Source organism: Punica granatum, chromosome 8 (assembly GCF_007655135.1).
Source record: "Punica granatum isolate Tunisia-2019 chromosome 8, ASM765513v2, whole genome shotgun sequence".
In the NCBI taxonomy this organism is placed as follows: domain Eukaryota; kingdom Viridiplantae; phylum Streptophyta; class Magnoliopsida; order Myrtales; family Lythraceae; genus Punica; species Punica granatum.
Window position 1 is genome coordinate 9,283,612 of NC_045134.1, and position 22,231 is coordinate 9,305,842.

The following is a 22,231-nucleotide window of genomic DNA, read 5'->3' on the forward strand; positions in this document are numbered from 1 at the left end:
CCAATTAAAATCAAAACTCAACTCAACTCAACTCTAAATCCAAACGCACTCGTAATGATTGTATTGTTGAATTATGAGAAGAAATGTGAAAAAGTAATGAATAGTTAATAAAAAGTAATAATTGTGTTGTTGAATTATGAAAAAGTAATGAATAGTTGAGAGAATTTAATATTAAAAATTAAATTAAATGATTACAAAAATTTTAAAAATAAAAATAAGTAATGATTGTGTTGTTGAATTGAAGATAAGTGGAGTTGAGTTGAGTTGAGTTGAAAATTTTTTAAAAAACAAACACGCTTAAAATTTTTAGGTCATTTACTCTCTTTTTTTGGTGATTAGCATTTACCCTTTTTATTCTATTGAATAATCTTTTGATTAACCTTATTACTCTATATAACTTATTATAATTATGATTGGCATATCCCGTCATCGATCAAAATCTTGGGATGTTCTCCTAATCTATTCATCCATCTCCTCTCCCAAGTAATTACTCTCTTCTTTAAACCTTTACTATACTCTAGTCCCATATAATAATTTCACTGTAATTTTTAAGTAAAATCCTTTTGAACTGACCGGTTTAATGGGTTTATGGGTTTGCTTTTATTTTTTAATGAGGTGCAAAGTAAATATGTCGGAGGAAGGATTTTATAATGGGACCTCTCAATACTTACTATCATATCAACTTACTCCTTAGAGTTATCATTTGTTTAGCATCGATTTTCTTTGTTATATAAATATAATATAATTTATAATTGAACTTACGGTCTGATCCATCGAATCCAAGTTCAACACAAAAAACCTTGAACCCAAGCCTCGACCGGTTCGGCTTCCAATCCAATTTCAATAACACTGACTTTTTCCATATTTAGCACATATTTTTAAAATTTATATAAAATTACAACATTTTATTTTTATTCTAAATCTAACACGTCGTTAGTCAACTATCAATTTTTTCATCAAGATGCTAACATGGCACTCCACACAAATAATTTTTAAAAAATTATTAAATATTAAAAGAAATAGATTAAGAAAAATTCGAGACCCTGCCCCCGACCTTGCATGGACATCAAAGGTGGTGGCCTCACTGACAGCCATCGCCTCATGGGTTGAGGTAGCTAATGAATTTAGAAACCGCCGCGACAACCTCATCCTGAGGGTGGTGCCCACATCGACAGTCACCATCCCATTAGAGGAGGTCGCCAATGACTTTTGGGTTCGCCATCAACCCTCATTGAGTGGGGTGGTGGTCGCTGATGAGGTCACTCTAGAGGAATTTGGGGGAGATAAATCGAGATCCCAATCTCGCACAAATTTCATGGTGGTGGCATAGGTGGTGGTGCTCGCCAACGACCTCATCTTGTGGGGTAGTGGTTGCCAGAGAGGCCACCACCCTCGGTAAATATTCCACCCTCAGCCATTGAGTTACCTTTTTGTTTAATCTCTTTTTCTCCTTTTTTTTTTATAAATTAATTACATGGTGTGCCACGTTAGCATTTTGATGGAAAAATTGACAGTCGACTGATGTCATGCTAGATTCGGAGTAAAAATGAAAAAAAGTGTGATTTTACAGAAAATTTTGATAGTACGTGGTAAATCTGAAAATAATTGAAAATATGTTATTTTACACATTATAATTATCTAATGAACAACACGTTTGGAGTTATAATTATCTAATGAACAACAAGTTTGGAATTGGAATAACTACTTTGAAGTATCAATTTTTCAGTACGAAACCATGGATTAATTACTTTTAAATGTTATTGGAGTTTTACATGCATATGGCTTCATATCGTTGACGTTGAAATGGATTCCACCATCGAAAAAGTTATAATAGCACATATATATAGATAGATATTGCTGTATGGATTTTGGCGCATAGATATGGATGGAGGAGCGATATGCGCAAACTCGATGGACCTTACTTTGATGAGGATATAAGAGACCTAGCTAAAATAATGATCATTTGCGTCATCAAACTATTGTTGATTGTGACTTAATTATACCCCAATAAGATCTAAGGGGAAGACAGTGGAAGATCATGTCATAGGGAGAAAACCCCCATTCAATTTTATTTTATATGCAAACACAAAAGAAGAACATAATATCTTCATCTCATAATTATGAGAAATATTTTGATGTGATGCCTTTATTACTATAAAAAGCACACAAAAAGGATAATGCCTGGTGGGATAGGGGTACTTATGTCCCTAAACATACTCAACCTTATTAATTAGTATTAATCATGCTTTAGGGCACTAAATTAAATTAATGAAGAGAATTGCTCGATTGGATTAGTCGATGTTCAATTGATCTTTCGGATACCAGAGTTCACACTGAAAAAATTAATGAAGAGAATTATTCTAAGTTTAGTTAAGATTTATTAGTGTAGGTGACGGAATCATGTGTCACAACAATCACCAGATAAAGAGGTGGAGGGAACCCTGTTCCTCCACTAGAGTGTTATTGGATTTGGATATTGTGGCCTTGCGTTGATACTCTTTGTGGCACTTCTCCTTTTCTCTAACATCAATACTTCTGTTTTTCCTTCTACTTGAACATGGGTTTAGTTTACTGCTGATGTAACGGATAATTAAGTTGCTCCATCTCTTTTTAAAATTATAATTCATATCTTTTCTTACTACTGTTTAAAGTAAGCATTATTTTTCAGAAAGAAGCTCACTCATTGATGGCGATTTGTGGTTCGGTACTGATCACCATGGATATTGGACTCTTATCGACCCAGATGGGCTAGAATTCGATCTGGGCAGAGGGGATCAGTCACACAAACATTCGAACATGGTATGAGGTTGCCACGAGCTGAGGTCGTGATTGCTATACCTATATCTCAGTAGTTTTCTTAAAGAGGGGAAGCCAAGATTTGGAAAGTAAAAGTGAAAGTTATATTTTTGACGGGCAACTAAAACTAGCTCTTTAGTTGGCAAGAATCCGTACTTGCTCGGTGTTGGAGCCTCTTCATTTGTGAATAGTTGCCCTGGAGTAAATCTTCACTATGAACTGAACTGGATCAACCAAAATTTTCCGATGCAGAGGTGATCAAGAAAGCCGCTTAGGTGAACGCATAAGAATTGGAGAGGATGCTCCTCCCGCCTCCTTTTATAGGTTGATTGATTCAGAACCGAAGTTTGACGTAAATATGTGCTTTATGCAGTGAACCCCGCCAAGGACGACTCCATGTGAATCTCACCATAAGCTAGCCTGGATCGATCTTGTGAAGTAGCTCGACCCATTAAAGTGACTTTTCTAGTCAAGCTACATGTCATGAGCATCTTAAAACAACCCGATCCGTTCCCAAGACAATCTAATCATCGGAATGTGTCACATTTGTATGATTCCCTTCCCATGCCTGAAATGCCGTTGGGGACAACATCGACGGATACGTTCTACTTCTCAGTCTGATGGCTCCTAACCACCTGCACAACACATCCGGTCCAGTGGTTGTTGAGTGGGCCTGTGTCATCGGCCCATGAATTCTCTTCTGGGCCCATTCTAATGGGCTGTCAGTCTTAATGGGCTTTTTCTCGGCCTAAACAGAAGGGCATTTTTTATTTTATTTTTGTGGGTAGGAAGCGTCGTGTTTTTTGGTTAACTGAAGGAGGAAAAAAAGAAAAAAAGAAAAAAAGAAAAAAATCTCCGCTCTGCAGCTTCGGAATCGAAACGAAGGGGAAGGCGAAGAAGAAGAAGAAGAAGAAGACGAGGAGGGGAGGAAGGACTGGGCAGAGAGAGAATGAACTATCATCAGCACCATCAACAGCAGCAGCAGCAGCAGCAGCAGTCGTCGGGCGAGGGAAAGCACGATGATGACGCTGCCATCACTGAGTTCCTCGCTTCATTAATGGAGTACACCCCCACTGTAAAACCCTAACCTCCTTCCCTCAAAAGCTGTGGTTTTGTTTCGTTTCACGCTGTTGAAGCTCAGGGGTTTGTTTCCTTGGTGGAAAAACTGCAGATACCCGATGAATTGGTGGAACATTACTTGGGCAAGAGCGGCTTCCAGTGCCCTGATGTTCGATTGTAGGTACTTTAATTCCTTAATTATGGTCGAATCCATGAGTTTGATAACCATCAATGTTAGGAGAAGAAGTGAATACAGTTATTGGGTTGTTTAGTGTGGTAATCAGCCGTCCTGAATTTCACATCTCGGGCTTTTAGGTTATTATTAATCTTGAAATTCTGATTTTTATCATTAGGTTTGTGACTTGATTGTTGATCTTTTCTTATGTCTGTCATAGTGCATTTCTTCGGTTTCTTAATATAAGAAAGTTAGGCAATTTCATCGGCTCTTGTGCTCGTATAAAGGAAGTAAAGCTTTCAGAGGAGCTTGAGTTCGTAGCAGGATGTATAACAGGATGACTGTTTCTGTCGTTGCAAGCATTTTTTTAGACTTGAGTGTGTCTATAAGTTCTGTTGGATGTATTATCCTGCACTTCTTTCAGTTTGTCATTCCCTAGTAAATAACTGCTGATAATTCTCTCATGAGCAATTAAGGCAGTCTTCTGACTGAATACTGATACTGTGCGATTTCTGTGTATTCTGTACAAGAGTTCTTATGTCCCGTTTGGTACGCGGGAATGGAATGGAAAGGAATGGAATGAAGACCCATCCTTCTACTCCATTTCCTTACATGGAGACACTTGTATGAGTTAGAAAGAGCATTCCATTTGGAAGGAAATTTCTTTACAATATGATGGAATGGTCATTCCTTCAAAAAACTTAAGGAATGCTCATTCCATCCTTCATACTAAGTTTTACGTATATCATATATTATCTTTTAGTTTTATATATCTAAATATATGATATATAGAATGATATAATGAAAAATAAGTTCATCTAATTAAATTTAATTCTTCATATTATCTAGTTCAATCTAAAAATCACTATTGTTCTCTCAATATAATTAAATTCACTATACAAAATTCCATTCCATTCCTTTCCATTCCATCCCAGCGTACCAAACAGGGTCTTAGGTTGTTAGCCAGCAATTGGACATTATGTTTGGTACCTTATTTAGCACTTATCTGTCATTTAGTAGGAGGATTTAGAGATTGGACTTCTGTGTCTAAGTTCCATTAAGAGTTGGCTTCCCTTTCTAAATTTAGGAACTTGTTCGTCTTAAGGTGATTTATGTCCCTCCTCAGTTGATTGGTAAAGTTATGGAGCTTTATATGTTGACCTGTATAATTCTCTCCTCTCAATGCAGAATTAGGCTGGTCGCTGTTGCGACACAGAAGTTTGTTGCAGAGGTTGCAAGTGATGCTCTTCAGTAAGTATTTTTGCATTCCACTGTTGTGTTTGCCTCTTACATGTCTTTGTTCATGCTTTCGTTGGGTTTATGGGGAGTTGTCTGTTGTCTTCAAAAGACGCTCTTTGTCTCCTTGTCAATATGATCTCTACTTTTTTTCTTGTCAAAATAATTCTAAGTGTGCATATGTAGTGCTATCATATTGCAGTTAAGAATTCTTTTTCTTATTTATATATGTTCTGCAATTCGTACCTGTTGCACCAAAAAGAAAAGCAAAGCAAAAGAAAGGTTGGAAGAACTTGAACGTGAGAATCACAATCACTTCTTCATGACTGTTATGGTCATTTTTAATGAAAAATTATTCTGTCTGGCCAAATAAAAGATTGTTCTCCATATGGTAAAAAATGCTCAATGTGTGATTAGATATTACTTTTTCACTCGCATGGCAGTTGTTTGGCTCTACGAGTGAATGTTGGAATTGAATCCAAAGAATTATCCTTTTGTTGTTCATTTACTCTGCCCTATTTTAGCTTCCTTCCTCCTTCCTAAGGCAATTACTTTTTCTGAAAGGCACTGCAAGGCAAGGCAAGCATCAGTTGTCAAAGACAAGCGGGATAAGCAGCAAAAGGTCTTGCCACTATGCCATTTTTGATCAAATTAACTCTTATCATTTACATCACTTGCTGAAACATTACATATTTTGGCTCTGCAGGATAAGCGCCTGATTTTGACAATGGATGACCTCTCAAAAGCTCTCCGTGAGGTTTGTTTTCTACAAATATCCAAATATGGCTCTCATTTATGTTTCCTCGAACAAAATCTGTGTACTAAACAATTTATACCATCTTTTTGCTAAAAAACCTCTCCTTCCCATTCAATTGTATTGCTAAACTGTTAACATAGCTGATGGGCCTTTCAACTTTCCAGTATGGCGTAAATGTCAAACACCAGGAGTACTTTGCTGACAGTCCTTCGACTGGCTTAGATCCTGCCACAAGAGAGGAATGAATATGGATTGGATTTGCAGAGTGCTTAAAACAGCCAAAAACATGGTGCTTCTGCAGTAGCTGATCCTGCTTTAGGAGATGTATGAAATGAGGGTTTCGGGCTTCCTTGACATGTTCCTTAGAGTCCATGGCTTACAGTTCTCGGGCGACTGGTTTCATACAGGCTACTACTTTTATCCCTCTCCTATGTACTTGTTAGATGGTAATGATACAATTATGTTCTTATACTCTTCGAGATGTGCAAATGGGAACTTCCTATCGATGTCTCTGTTCAAGGCTCAAGCAGTTGTTTGTGTTTCTTGGGTTTTGATCCTCTGCCATTCTCATTGTGTTGTACGGTTCACATCTGATATGATGATGTAATCCATCAGATTATTTTGCTTTAGACAGGAACAATACCGAAAAAGCTAAAACCCTTACTGCACTTTGGAAAAGGCCAGAAAAAAGAGTTGTTCGCAACTATAGTGATATATCTTCCCAAGATCTAGTTGTGCCAAACTCGAGTTTACGAACCTAACACCATTTTTTTGGGGTTTGTTCCTTGCTGAAGAAGCAAGAACAACTTCTTGTCTTATCTATAGTTATATAACAAGCTGGAGATCACACATGCAAATGGTGGTTGAGGCTATATTATCATACACCGACTGATAACAAAACTTTCCTACATATTATCACCATACATATTTATATGCAAGCGGACAAGCATGATAAATATACTCGAGAAACTTTTATCGTAAATATTGTTCGAGACAGTGTTTCAATTTTTGGAGAGTCACAGGTTTCGACACAAAGGAGTCCATCCCATTGGCGAAACATTCATCTGCACTCTCTGACAATGCGTTTGCTGTCATCTGCAAATTTCCAACAAAGTTTCCGTAAGCAATCTGCTTGTCCATGTCAATGTAAATCACAGAGCATTACAGATGCATACAATGTCTCATTGTAAGACTATGTAGGAACTATTAAAAGTTATCCTAATCAACTCTCTATGATATAGGAAAGATACCATAAATGGTATCCTGATTGATGTATACGTATTGCAATTTTATCATCTTCCTATATTATTTCGAACCAAAGTTAACCAACCGTGGGCGTTTATTTGATCCAGAGCCGACTTTGAAGAAAACAAGTTGACAAAACGAGGGACTGGGATAGAAGATTCTTGTCTAGACCAGAATCAACGTGGGGTGGTACATCAATGAAGGTTATGATTGATTGGGGGCGAAGGAATCTCATTTACACTCTGACAAGAATCAATATGGCCAAGTCAGCTTGTTCGGGTTCATAAGTAAAAAATATGCATTATTTTTGTTCTCAATAAAGGTAGAAGGCGTAAGTATTTTGGAAGTAGAGGTTAGAACCATTTATATCAGTGAAAAATGAGAGTTCAGATGCTCACCGCTATGATGGGAATTCGCTTTCTTGGTTCTGAAGATTTATGTTCGTTCGGTGATAAGCCTGCAGAAGATGGTTCCTCGATTCCTGCCTTTGTTGCAGCTTCCCAGTTCCCCATTTCCTCAAAAGAACGGATCAATCTCGTAGCCTGCAAACCGTCCATAACTGGCATGCACACATCCTGAGGACAAAAGTTGCATCTAAATTATAATGCAGATAAGAAAATCTCCAGCACAATAACTGAAGAAATATGGGTTGCTGACAAGATTCGAGTTCAGGATCCTGCCATGATTTACCATTAAGATAAGATCATAACTAGAACGTTGAACTGCACGAACGGCTTCGACCCCATTATTCACGACGTCCATTTTATGCTTAAACTGCTTCATCATGGATTGTGTCACCATGACATTGATCTTGTTATCTTCCACGAGAAGAATCCTTGGAATCATTTCTGGTTTCAAGCTTTCAGTTTTCCCACTCGATGTGCTCTCAGGACTCGTCTCAGGCTTCTCAAGCCTCTGCATCTCTTTTAAGGTCTCCCCATTTGCAAGTCTATTGTCAACTTTTGATCCTCTTTCCTCTGAATCAATACGAGAAACGATCTCTGAGCTTGAACTTTGACTTCTAGAATTCCCAAATGGAGGTTTACTATCTGTCCCTTTACAGTTTGCCGCGTCACCATCAGGATGTGAACTTTGACTTTGCGAGCATTCGGGGTCGGATGTTGACTCTACAGCATCAATGTTTACCGAGCAGGCATCCTCAGGGGACCTAATCTCCCTGAGGTTGACAATGTTACTAGCAGGGAACATGTAGGAATCATCCACGAACCCATTCAGTTTACCCGGCAGCAGCTTCTGGACTTGGGCTGGCCCATTCAAGAAGAGAGAACCCAAGGCCCTTGGCTGGAATTGGAAAAACCCAGCAGTTATGTCGTCCTCCGCCACGTTTGGCAACTCATCGGAATCGTCAGAATTGTCACAAACAGGTGAGACTTTGTAGGGGAGTGAGAATGTAAATGTGGATCCCATGTGCTCTTTGCTCGATACTGTGAGACGACCTCCCATCAGCTCAACCTGTATTAGATTGAAATAAATCTTACGAGAAATCTCTAAAGACTGAAATAACATAAGCATTGAGATAAAGGACACGAATAAACTTTTTTCTCAATCCCTTCAGTTGGAAAATGAGATGTTACCTTGCAATTTTGTATTTCATTTTAATTTTTTGCTTCAGGAAAATAATGTCATTTTCAGTTCTCTTGTTACATCGCACTTCAAAGTTCAAGAGAAGCTCTATAACCAAACAAATCCTGAGAAGTGCAACTGAAAAATGACTTTTTCCTTGTTATTCTTCTTGATTTAGGACAAAAGGAATGCAAATTCCGGGAATTAAACAGAGGAGTACTATCTTATAAACAGAAGTTACCAGTTGTTTGCATATTGCGAGTCCCAATCCAGTCCCACCATATTTCCGAGCGTGATCTGCACTAACTTGCATGTACTTCTTGAACAAAGTTGGTGTAGCATTCTCTGCGTAACCGATAACAGCAGAGATAAGACTTAATAGTTTATAAAGAAAATAATATCAAAGATTCAAGGATCCAAATACCTACCAAAAAAATGTCAAAGATTCAAAAAAATGTCTTAAATTTTTATACAGGATCGAAAATTTTGAAACCTGGTATTCCAATTCCAGTGTCATAAACATCACAACGGATCCACACTGTTGTCTGGGGTGCTTGAGGTTTCTCCTCATCCTCATGTTCCTCAGTGATATTCGAGTGTGATCTCAATAAATTCTTTTCTTCCTTTGAGGTGGTGTTCTCCAGAGCGGTAGATTGCTCCGGGTTTGTCCTTGCATGATGCCCTCCTTCTCGGCTTGCAAATGATGGTTCCGGAATCACATAGAGTTTGATTCCGACCTTGCCTTCGTGGGTGAATTTGATCGCGTTGCTGAAGAAAAGGGAAAATTAATGAATTATAAGCAAATGAAAGAGAAATTGAAGTTTTTGGGACATTCCTGTTAGTACCTTATCAAATTGGTTAGAATTTGTCGAATTCTCAAGACATCACCAACGACCTGAAACAGTGCAGACAGGCTTAGAGTAGTTAGATATCCTCGAACTATATTGTATAAGTACAAGGAAAAACAAAGCCAAAGATAAAGAAATTGTCCAGTCCAAGGACAGCAATTTTTAGGAAAATGTTTACCTCGATAGGGACATCATCTGAGACATGTCCTTCCAATGTCAACATTTTCTTTAAAGATGCAGCAGCGGTTTGGAGAACATGTTTTACGACCTCCCTCGGGCGGAATTTTGTGGCTTCCAACTTCATCAGTCCTGCACAAAACCTTAAACTTATAACCATTGATCAGAATATTTCAAAGAAAATCAGCCAGTAGCCAGTCAGGGAAGGCCATGTATCAAGAATAGCTCAGAATGGAACTGTTTTTGAGGAAAACCTGCTAAAAGAAGTTGATTTGAAAATCATTTCTGGAAATTGGTGGGAAATATGCTACAAGATCGACGAGCACATTCGTCAAGATATTATTTTCCAAAGGAGTTTTTTATAAACCGACAGCAGTGGTGTCCTGGTGAAAATATAAAAGATGCTTTCCCCTGAACTTGTATTAGAAAGCATGTCTTGAGAGTAAAATCTAAAAAACCTGATAAGTTTTTATCTATTCCCATATACCGTATTAGCAAATAAGTGTACTGCATTAATGATGGAAACTAAAGCAACTTGGAAAGGGATGGAAGATCAAACCTGACTCAACCTTCGAAAGGTCAAGAATGTCATTGATAAGCTGAAGGACCAAATCTCCTGAGGACAGCATTACGTCTAACAGTTGCCTTTGCTCGCGGTCCAGTCTAGTGGTAGAGAGAATCTCGGCCATGCTAACAACACCAGACAGAGGAGACCTTATCTCATGCGACATTGTTGCTAGCATTTGTTTTGCTCGCATCGTCTCCTCTGCAAGTGTTGGGAAAAAAAAAAACTAGAATTAGCCTCACCCCAGAATAATTTTTTTTCTGGGGACGATATTCTGCCTTTTAAGGCCAAGAAAAGAGCTAACAGCTCTCTAGAAGAGTGCTCTCAATTCTGGAGGCGACTAGAATCAATTCAGTTGTTTAGCTTTCAGTTCTTGGAGAAAGTAAGTCGAACATCATTCATCTTTCTCTGATTGAATTAAGAAATTAACCTGTTATATGGATTGTTTTGTTCAATTCTGTTTCCTTGGCCTTCTGTACTGCAATCTCCTCTCGGAGCTTTGCCATCTTCTCTCTTTTCTTGACCTGTTATCCAATACATACACAATAAACACCATTCCATATGATCGATCACTCAGGTGAAGCACGAAACCTCGTAAAGACAACCTGATTTTTACCTGATCAGTAACCTCCATTCCTACGTAATTGATTCCAATTGTCTCCCCTGCCTTGTTGAAAACGGGTTCCACATAGATTAGAAACGTCTTCAAACCGAATAACTCTGTCTCAAAAGTAACTTCCCTCTTAGCAGGCTTTCCTTTCTCAAGAACTTCCCTCTTGAATTCTTGATTTTCCTTCACACCAGACCCACTAAAAATCTCCATGTCCGTTTTTCCAATAATGTCCTAAAACAGATCAAAGAAAGTTGATCAGAACGAATCACCAGCACCCCTTCAATGCGGCTAACTAAGTGAACCTTAATCATACCTCTTCGTGTAAGGTTGGGAAGTTGTTATAGATGAACCGATACCGCAAGTCCTTGTCCTGAAAAATAACAAAACATGGATTACAGAGTACTTTCCAAGTATCAGCTGCAGGTAGTCCAGTTCCTGGGGAAGGTACTTCTTGATTACCTGGTGTCCGATGACTATTGGAGCAGTCTGGAGTATAAAGTGCAAGAAGTTGTCGGCCCGTTTCAGGATCTGAGTTAAGTCTTCTGCTGGGGCCGATTGTCCATCCAAGTTCTTCATGCTCTCTTGCAACTTCTCCATGAGTGTCTGCTCCCTCTGAACGCTTGCTTCCAGCCGTTTCTCCAAGTTCATCGCCCGCTGCTTCCAGTACATAACAGTATCATACTCTGCATCAACCTCAACCCTCTTATTCTCGACAATAACATCTTTCTTCCTCCTTGGAACTTCCTTCCAGAATTCGTAAATATCCTCCAATACCGATATCTGCCTCTTGGTGTCCCCATTGAATGCGTCTTCCTCAAACCGGTGCTCCTCGAGGATTCTTAGCTCCCTTAGCTCAGCCTCATGCCTCTGTCTGCTGAGGTTGTCGAGCTCTTCCCTCAAGAGCCGAACCACGTTCGCTTGCTTATACTCCCAGTGCTTGACAAGGTGGGATAACTGGGCTGACCCCTTGTCTGTGAAGTCAACCAATTCTGTGAGCCATTTGAGGTCGAGAAAGGTTGGCTTTTCAGGGATTGTGACTTCCTCCAACATGTCTTGGTCAACACCAGGCTCCTCGATGTTGAACTGCTTTCCAGGGTCAATGTCCTCAGGCCACATAGAAGGGAGGACTTCCACTTCCATGTCTTCGATAGGATCATCCTCCATCTCACAGACCATCGTGAAAGCTTGGTGGCAAATTAATATCTAACTTCTCTTCAGCATATGATTCTTTCCAACATCTAAATGTCTAGAAGGAGTTGATGGGATTCGATTAGAAATTAAAACCGCATATGTCTGCAGGAATTGTTCGGCCGGGCAATTATCTATGCCTGCATGAGAAGAAGAGTAAAACAAGAAAATGTAAGAAAAATTCTATGCAAAACTAAGCATGAAAGGAGAAAAACTATAGTCTCCATGTTATGATGATAAATGGAGAAATTCGAAAAATATTTTAACTTTATTGCAGAAACTAGCATGAGGAGGTTTTCAATTGGAAGAGATTTCTTATGAAAACAGCAAAGAAAAATGACATCAATGAGTTGAATCCGCTCTTAATCAAGTGAATTCAGGATGGGAACAAGTCAAAAGATTATTCCCGCAGCAACAAGCAAATTCATTTGGCAACAGGCAAAATTATCCATCGATTCTCCAGCTGATCACTTCAACCCAATAAAGATTAATTAAAAAAACAAAAATTTCAATCATGTACGTTTCAACAGTCAACAGGGAAAAGAAAAAATGAAAGTTCATCCAGTTTGCTTCCAAGTTATTGGGATGGCAAAATCTCAGCTTTTTGACTGTTCAACCAAAGATGCACAAACACTCACCAAAGCAATAGAGCAAGAATCATCAGCAAACCAATAAACATGAGTTCACAGCAAGGACAGATGACAAATTGAATCAACCAATTCAACACAGAACCTACAATCTGCAGTCAACCAATCATCAGCAAGAAACCAATGCCCAAGACAACCCATCATTGGGAAGCTGACCTTCTGGGAGATGGAAGTGAATTGAAAGCCAACCACCAAGAAGAGAACAGAGGAGGGGATAAATTGACAACGCCAAAAAACTTTTGTGCTGTAGATCTGAGACTTTCCCAAGAAAAGAAAAACTGATGACTAATTAAGAAGAGGGAAGGACAAGTAAAGGGAAAAAGAAAACAAACAAAGGAGGAAGAGGGGAAGAAAAAATAAAATTAATGGGAGGATGAGAAGCAACTAAGAGGAGGGGGAAGAAGGGGAGAGGGAGAAGCCCAAGAAGCCATGTGCAGTTGGAGGTAAAAAAAATTATTAGAGTATTCGTTCAACCCCATATTAAAAGAAAACAAAGAGCAAACCCCTCATTTTTAAAATCACAGCCCTCATTATTTTAATTCCCTCCGTGTTGGTTCTCTCCTCTGTGTGTTCGTTCATCCATTGATGGAAAGCAAGACGACTTCCGGTTGAAACCTCAGACGAAACAAAACATGCTCTTTTTCTTCTCTTCCCCAACAAAAAATGTCAAAGTTTCAATTTTTACGCTTCTTTCTCTCAGTGTCACGCTCATGGAAGCAGCATTGCGCAACCAGTCGCCGAAAACAGAGGTGGGATGGTGTCAAAAACAGAGCTTTCCGCCATTACCAAGGTGAAGCCAGAGAAGGGCTACAAGGAGTGGGGTGCGTGGGGCGGACGCGCTGTGGCTCTCCTCTTCTCCTCTGTATGTCTGCAAACACATACGTACACACTCTCTGTGCCTGTCTCTCTATCTCTGCATGCATGAATGAGATTGACAAGCTACGTTTTGCTTACTGACTAGACTCTGCTGGGGAAGAGCAGAGGAGGAAGAGCTGAAGAAATGTTTATTTATACATATGGTGGGAGTTGATTGAGTGTGTGAGAGCTACCAAAGTGGGATTGATTAGTTTAATCAAATTTTGGATTATAGTGGTGGTTTAGTTTGATTGATGACGTTAGTGGGTCTTTTTGAGTTTAACCACGATTAAGCCAATGATGATATGTGATTTAGCAAAGTGTAGCGTAGCGGTATAAATCTTCGCATGGTAACAAGAGATTCTAAAGTTTGATATTCGCTGTAAGTCAATTATTATGCGCTTTATTAACTATTGAAATTTCTAATTCATTATACTATACTCATGAATCTTATATATATATATATATATAAAAGGATCATAGATGCATCTATTAGGGAATTAATTACTTGTACATGACCTTGAGCAATAAAAAACATCATTCCCATAAAGTGGAGGATGCAAGTTCAAATTTCGGAAAAATACATTGTTGAGAAGAGAAGTACTTAAACCTTTGATTCGTTTGAGAAGAATTCAGTTGAATGCTGAAGTTTGAAAAAGCTACAAAAATTAGATTAAACATATAAGATTTCTGTTGGATTTGGAATGGGGCTAAAATCAACGAGATTTGGCCAAAATTCAATTCAATTAGTAGTTACAAGCTTAATATTATATGTGAAATTACTTTGTAAATAGATCGCTCCATTCTAAAATGCAACCCGAACACTATTGTTTAATTCATTTCAATTAAATCCATGAATATTTCCAAAAATATTATAATTTATTTACAAATTAAATTAAATTTAATTGAACCGAATTGTAATGAAATGAATTCAAATAATTTCTTATAATAATCGATTTCAAACCAATGTAGATGCTCAACTTCAGAATTACAAGAGTAATGTCAGTCTTTTTTTATCAAAAAATTATTTGTAGGGGGGTTCGACAGTATCAGTATGCATCAGATAACAGGTTGAATCCAATAGACTAAATGTTAATATCAGCCAGAGTATTGTATCAATTGAATACAAAGTGATAGGACCAGTCAATGCCACAATGTATGAAAATTTTTTCACTTGGAGCAAACTCAATCTCATGCCCAATGATCTACCGTACGATATTTCACGAATGTTCTCGGTTTCATGGATTAAGATCCTCTTATGTAGTTTCAAGCAAACCATTTGGTGCTTGTCTTGTGGCTCAAGATCCCTCGGAATAACCTTCATATATGTGTATATCATAGTAGTTCGGAAAGCAATGAACAAGGAGAGACTTTAGTTTATCATCTATAAATATAAACGATCAAAAGAAATGTCATCCGATGAAGGGCTTCGGGGCATCCGAGGTCTCAAAGGGTGTTGACAACATGATCAACAATGGGTCCTCATGGAATTTTTTTTAAGGAAATGGCAAGACTTATAAAAGGGTTTTTGTTGAGAAGTAAAATGGAATAAATCCCACATCGGAAAAGAAAAAGAAAATTCATAGGTTAATATATAGTTTGGGTACTACCACTTATAAACTTGAGTTTTTAAGTGAAAATAGGCCAAGACCCGTATAAACCCAATGGAAAGTTAATATGGTATCAGAGTCTAGGTTACGCGTATGCGTGCCTACGCGCTGTGCGCACCCACACCACGCCAAGCTCAGTATATCGAGTGCAGTCAAAGTGCGCCTCGTGTTAGTCCCCCCTCGCTCGAACACTGAAGAAGAGCCCGACTCGAGATCAATTGTTGAGGCCAGGTGTTTAAGGGCACGTGACAACGTGTAGACAAAAATAGACCACATGTTGCACGTGAGGACGGGTGTTAAGGAGTAAAAGGGGATAAATCCCACATCGGAAAAGAAAAAGAAAATCCATAGGTTAATATATGGTTTGGGTACCACCACTTATAAGCTTGACCTTTTAAGTGGAAATGGGTTCAGGCCTGTATAAGCCTAATGGAAAGTTAATAGTTTTTATTCGTATTGTTTCGAAAGATGTTAGCTATTGGGCCATGGGCATGCCAAAAAGCTCCCACAATCCCATGGATGCCTGGGACAAATGTCTAGGTGCATCAATGAACCTTGTATTTTCTTTTCATCTATCTCTTTTATATTTTCTTTAATCGATAAGGATGTTTCTTTGTGCTTGATGAGAAGCTATCTAACTTGCCATACAAACATAAAACCTTCATAAATATCTTTAGGCGATTGATGGATTTTATCGAGATGCATGTAACTGGAAATTGCTTTTATAAAGAAGACGTCGGTGGAACTTAACCGACAATTTTGATCTTTGGTGAGGTGTTATACATATTACTAAAAAAATATTACTATTCATACGGATTATCACTAATTTAGATTACCACAAACTACCGGCTGATATTGAACAGAAGTGTTTGGAGATTGCCATTAAAGTAGTAATCTGGACATTTCTCATGGTGGCTATTCATATTACGGTAATGCACATGATCGAAACAATCTAGATTACTAGCCAGTAATGTGATGTAGCCAAACACAACAATCTTGTGGGATCTGGTAATTTAATTTAACTTAGATTACATCATATCAAATACCATCTTACATATTATAAAGCTTGAGTAATTGTGTGGAGACGTGTCAAATTGGCATCGTTGTAGTCCATTAAATTTTCAGAATTAGCCGTGTTTCATGAAAAATTGAGGGATATTGATGATTGACCTTAGGAAAAAAAATTTTAAAAAAAAGTTCATGATGATTTGATGATAATTAGATCTCGTGGGGTTATAATTAAGAAATTAGAGTTCAGTTGAGTCCTCATCATTTTTGTGACCAAGGTGTTGAATTTGACTCTTCATAATGTCAAATGGGCCATTTTGACTTCCAATTTTGGAGTTTATCCATTTGAGCTATTTTCCTCCCAAAAAAGAAATTGCAATAACATATTTAACTGCATAGATGTCAGGATATAATAATTAAAATGAGTCTTTTTTTTCTCATATAACTAATATAATTAATATGCAACATGTTTGACTTATGTAATTAGGCCATATAAATATAAAGAATGAATACATATGTGTGATAGAATTGTTTGCCTAGCTGTATAGAGAGGAATAAGCCGAGTAATAAGTTCATATTTGTGCTCCTTCCTGTTCGACATGCAACATGTAAAAAACCCATTAGAGTCATAAACCAAGTCAACGATAACTCGGTTCATTTTGTATGCCATATATGTAGAATTGAGTCGATAGCCCTTGCACATTTATGTGAAAATACAAGCCGGGAACGGCAGGCAGGATCCAGGAGAAAAAAACAGAGCTATGTAGTTAAGTCAGACTAGGTTAATTTGGCAAAAGATTATGGATGTAATATGGTATGAAATCGCCATATAACATGGTTAACGTTGTTCTATATATGGCCATATATATCGTTTCATTCTTTTACAGTATTGTCTTTAATTTTCTCGAATTCAAATGATCAATAAGGCATTCTTTCCCCTGTAAAATCTTATTAAAGTTTGTACTCTCAATTTCATTGACTAGGAAACTTTGCCTCTCTCCCACCAGTCATGTATTTATTAATTAATGGAAGCTTAATATATACATATATGAGGAATCGAAGTGAGCAGTATGTGGCCAAAGAACACGGAGGGGACATGCAAATTCTCCTCTAAATTTTTCCTTGAATTAATAAAAAGAAGAATGGCTTTTTTCTTTTATATTTTTATATTTTCCCGTAGAGGTCTTTCCATATCAAGCAAATAATTCAAAGACATATACTATAAATTAAAGCAGCTGTGGGGTATAATAAAAATTGATATACAGATGCTTTAAATTGAGTACATTGTACGGGGAGAGAAAAGAGGCATGTGTTTCACATTGAATATGCGACGGGGGTTCTTGCAAAATAAATGCTCCACTTTGTGGAAAATTAATAACCAAAACAGGCTTTTATTTTATTTATTATTATGTCCAAGTGGTATTAATTTAAATTTTTAATATTTTATATGTATAAGAAAGAAGTATTGTATTTTTTTTGTTTATTTATTTATTTTGTCAGACACACATGATAGCTTACAGCATTTCTAACCTCGTTTTGTTGATCAGATTGATAAAAGGCCTCGTTGTTTTTACTTGTTTCCTTTATTTTTCCCCAGCAAGATGATTTTCCAAAAAAAAAAACCGAAAAGTCACCGAAATCATTATGAAAGAGATAATAGAATTTTACAAACTGAATTAGTTTTTTATCCCGTGCATTGCATGAGTTCGTTTTATATGTCTCTTGATAATTTGTTACTTTAATTATTTATATTTCGAAACACTAATTTTTTTATAAAAATAATAATATTTTTAATTATTAATTTCAAATTTCAAATTTCAAATAATAATCTTCTAGAATTTTTAATTAAAAATTAGAGCATGTTGAATAGTTCAATAAAAATTTGCAACGTGGAATCATCTTAATTAATATGCATCTTATTTGAAGTTAATCATTGTTTTGATCTTAAAGAAAAATGCTCATGACATTCTTATGTTTGAATTTTATTTTATTTATTTTAGTTATGATCATAAGTTCATAAGTGGTGTTCTACAAATATTTTCTTTTATAGAACATATGTTGATATAATAAGTTGCCTATAAAATTATTTTTTGGAAATTCTATATTTCATCAATTAATTTTTTATGGTGCTTCTATCCTTTGAGTTGGATATGCTTGTTTTAACTCATATATGCACCATTCTTATGACAATTATTCAAATATTTGAAAAACATATATGATTCAACTAATAGTTTCAATTAGTTATATATTAGATGGATGTTTTATACATATTTAGACAAAACTTGATTACACATATTTTAAAAATAAAAAAAAATTATGACATTTGTATTTTAAACATTTAAATTTTACATTTTATATTACCATAAATTCATAGACGATAATTTTAATCTTATTGTCCTCCAATTAAGTATTTATTTGATAGTATAATAATATATACATAGATTATTTTTAAATTATTAATAATAATAATATTTACATATTGACTATTTTAACCTGATTTAATACTAAATATAGTTCAATTTACTGTGTGTGTATATATATATATATATATATATACATTGAGCTATCGATTTCTCTGGTAATTACATACAATCAATTAATTATAATATATAAAAATCAAAGAGTGCAACGTGGACGCGCTATATAAGCTAGATAAACAAATTCTTATAAACCATGCAATGAGTGTTTACTAAATGGATTTCGCCGACATTTTTCAGTTTGAATGAATTGTTGTTAATTAGTCCATATTATTGGTACATATTAATTACTTATTAAGGTTTTTTAATAGAAAATATACTCAATAATCGTAAAGGGCATATATGAAGATATGGAAAGTTTTGTATATTCTGTGTTTACGTACTAAAAATTCTTTGTTCACAAATTAAGTGCTATAAAATTAAGTTAGTTTACTAACTTTTTCTTCCCGAAAAATTCTCCCAGTCCCATTCCAACTCTCGACGTGCATATGAATATATGACTATATATACTCATGTGTGTATATGTGTATATATATATACACACACTAAATGTTTAGATATAGAAATACTATTGTCTAGATATCTGCTATTAGAGAAATGTGATATATTAAGTTAATTTATATTTAATTAAATATTAATTTATATTTAATTAACAGATTATTAATTTATATGTGGTTAATCCAATCATATTTTATTATCTATATATTTTTTAAAAAAATTAATTATTTATACCAAATTTCCCATGCAACACACGGGATTACCTCGTAGTTTTTACAAAGATGTCGACTCATATCATCTTTCGCTTGAAATTATGAAAAGGTAATTGTAAAAGGCAATTCTCATAAAAAAAATTGTAAAAGGTAATTATAAAATAAATAAATTCACAATAGTCACACGAATTTCTATGAATTAGATTAGTATATACTGGACCCATGTTGCATATATAAGAAACACTAATTTCGAAAATTAATTAAATAATTATATGGTTACATAGTCTGAAGTAAACTGTCCTTTATGTAAAAAGAAATCCAGATACATAGAATAAATTCCTATTAATAAATCTTATATATGGAAGTGACGTTTGGATTTAACAGACAACTCCCCCTAATACAAGGATTAATCCTTAATATAATCTTGATTGATGTGATGCACTCCCTTTATATATTGGGTTCTCGAGAGGGACAGCTTCGGGGGTGTGGGGCGGGCCTTTTTCGCCTATTGCAATAAGAAACAACAGTTTTCGAGCAAATCAACCAATCGCAAACCAGACTTATTAAGTTATATGTGGTCATCGCATGCTATCGGTTGGTGCAGGGCACGTTACATTATAAAAGGTCACTTATTCTCTTCTATTAGACAAAATAACATATATATATGTGTGTGTGTGTGTTTTAGATGTAATTGATAAGTTATTGCTCCTATGGTGATGCCAACCAAACAAATTGATGCTATGCTTTCGAAATTAACATTTCATTAAATTATACATCACTATAGTGATCATCATTGCTCGCATGATTTAGTGCCGCTATACTTCTCCTGGTAATAGTTGAGTGGGCTTACCATCCAAGGTAGTAGCCCAGTGGAACGGATTTTGTCTTCTAAAGGGTAGTCAAGTAATCAAAACTCTACTTAAACACAAAAGCGATTGCCTTAATAGACCATTGTCCTTAACCATATTAGGGTTGTTTTGATCTGCTGTGCGTTTTGGTGAGGTCGTGATAATTTAGGTGGGTTGATGTCTCACCGAACGCTTTACCCATTCAGGTGAATGGTGACGATTGTGGAGCTCCTCTGGTTTCTAGAGGGGTTGCTACGCTGGTCTCTCCCTCCCAGCCTTTTATTCTGCCAAAGAAAAAAAAGGTTGAGTGGACTTATACAATTCCATATTCAAATTTTATTTAAAAAAATTAAACATAGTTATAATTGTTTCATTTATTTCTTAGTAGCATATTTTACTGCAAACTTTTTGCAAACTTTATTATATGGGGAATTTACCTAAAATGGCCCATGATTTATTCGTTTTATCAAATCTATCTTATGTTTTTTTTTTGGTCAAATTTATCCTATGGTTTACTTTTTGCATCAAATTTATCTCGGCGTTATCTTTTCCGTTGACATCTAACGGCCATATTGACGTGGCGCCCATGTAGCAAGTGTGGCCTACTATCTCTCCACGTACCACATTGGAAAAAAAAGTTGCACCAAGCATCAAAATAATGCGTATTATTTGATCTGTTGCATAGAAATATATATATTTGGTGATGAAATGTTAAGTTGTCTTGAGTAATTTTATCATGATTATTTTGGAATTTCTTTTGTTTTTTTTTGAAAATTTAGTAACTAGAATCAATTAAGTATGAAAAATGGTATATATTGTGAATAACTATAAAGGGAAAAAGGTCCAAACCAAATGTGTAATTCCATAATTTCATTTTGTACAAAGATTCATCCTATATTGCAAATATCACATAATCCGAATCCTGGTGACAGTTCTTGTTTATCAATTTTTCCTTTTTGACTCCTGACAAGTACATGCATGCATGCCATGTGGAGGCAAAACAATAAATACATACATACATATATATATATATATATATGTAATTACTAATTAGTAGAGAAGAATCTCCGTTAACACATCAGGTTTTCAGCAATGTATCCTAACGGAACAATATGTTATTGCAGCATTCCCAATACACGGCTTCCTCATTGATGGGGAGGCTCTAGCCAACGAATTTTTTTTTCGACATGTCCCTCTCTCTTTTTTTTTTCACTGATAAACCGAAGATTATTAATTAATCACAAATAGAGTAGTAGATTTAGCCTTCTGTATGTATTTGTTTTTCACTATACTCAATATCGGTTGCTCATTGCTCAATGGTTTTAATAGGGAAATTTGTGGGGTAATTAATTTGCGATGTTGTCCATGCAGAAATAAATAGAAAATACTAAAGTCTTGAAGCAGCACATGTACATATATATGTATGTATGTATGTATGTATATCGGGTTATATCATTTTCTTTCCTTTTTTTATTATTTATAAATGGCCAACTCTCCTTATTCATCGCAATGGACAGTGAATTTTGATAGTTAGCACAAGCGATGAGAACTTAAACTATTTGATACATATATACAACCCAGTTTGTACCATCCAGCTAGGAAGCGTCGCTGTGGATAAATTATGCAGAATACATATACGGAGATTGGAGCAATAAATTGAAGTTATAGATTAGGATGCTACAAAAGGAAAATACAAATGTGTGCGCGTGAGTATTGTATGGACCATGCTCTGCCCAAAATAAAAAACCAACAGGATATGTACTATAGTGAATATATATATACAAGAAACTAATTAAAAAATAGGAAAAATAGTGGTTGAGTGGTATAGATAGA

The 22,231-nt window shown here is 36.0% G+C and overlaps 2 protein-coding genes across 2 annotated transcripts; one reads left to right on the forward strand and one right to left on the reverse strand.

Moving 5' to 3' along the window:
* Window positions 1-3,604: 3,604 nt before the first annotated feature.
* LOC116188232 (transcription initiation factor TFIID subunit 10) lies at window positions 3,605-6,652 on the forward strand. The gene is made up of 6 exons (XM_031517446.1): window positions 3,605-3,871; window positions 3,968-4,032; window positions 5,219-5,281; window positions 5,831-5,888; window positions 5,973-6,023; window positions 6,188-6,652. Exons 1-6 carry the CDS (start codon window positions 3,746-3,748, stop codon window positions 6,266-6,268), a joined length of 444 nt encoding a protein of 147 aa, XP_031373306.1. The 5' UTR covers window positions 3,605-3,745; the 3' UTR covers window positions 6,269-6,652.
* Window positions 6,653-6,867: 215 nt separating this feature from the next.
* On the reverse strand, window positions 6,868-13,573 carry LOC116188231 (histidine kinase 5). Its single transcript, XM_031517444.1, has 13 exons — window positions 13,047-13,573; window positions 11,515-12,383; window positions 11,369-11,425; window positions 11,059-11,286; window positions 10,873-10,966; window positions 10,437-10,643; window positions 9,879-10,009; window positions 9,698-9,747; window positions 9,346-9,620; window positions 9,094-9,197; window positions 7,959-8,741; window positions 7,667-7,843; window positions 6,868-7,118 (listed from the first exon to the last, which is right to left on the reverse strand). Exons 2-13 carry the CDS (start codon window positions 12,229-12,231, stop codon window positions 6,996-6,998), a joined length of 2,946 nt encoding a protein of 981 aa, XP_031373304.1. The 5' UTR covers window positions 12,232-12,383; window positions 13,047-13,573; the 3' UTR covers window positions 6,868-6,995.
* Window positions 13,574-22,231: the final 8,658 nt, after the last annotated feature.

Coding starts and splice junctions, on each gene's coding strand:
- LOC116188231 (XM_031517444.1), bottom strand. CDS start 12,231: ATGGTCTGTGAGATGGAGGATGATCCTATCGAAGACATGGAAGTGGAA. Junction 9,621..9,697: donor ATTCTAACCAATTTGATAAG/GTACTAACAGGA, acceptor CCTTTTCTTCAG/CAACGCGATCAAATTCACCC. Junction 7,119..7,666: donor AGCGAATTCCCATCATAGCG/GTGAGCATCTGA, acceptor GGAAATTTGCAG/ATGACAGCAAACGCATTGTC.
- LOC116188232 (XM_031517446.1), top strand. CDS start 3,746: ATGAACTATCATCAGCACCATCAACAGCAGCAGCAGCAGCAGCAGCAG. Junction 3,872..3,967: donor TAATGGAGTACACCCCCACT/GTAAAACCCTAA, acceptor GAAAAACTGCAG/ATACCCGATGAATTGGTGGA. Junction 5,889..5,972: donor AGCGGGATAAGCAGCAAAAG/GTCTTGCCACTA, acceptor TTGGCTCTGCAG/GATAAGCGCCTGATTTTGAC.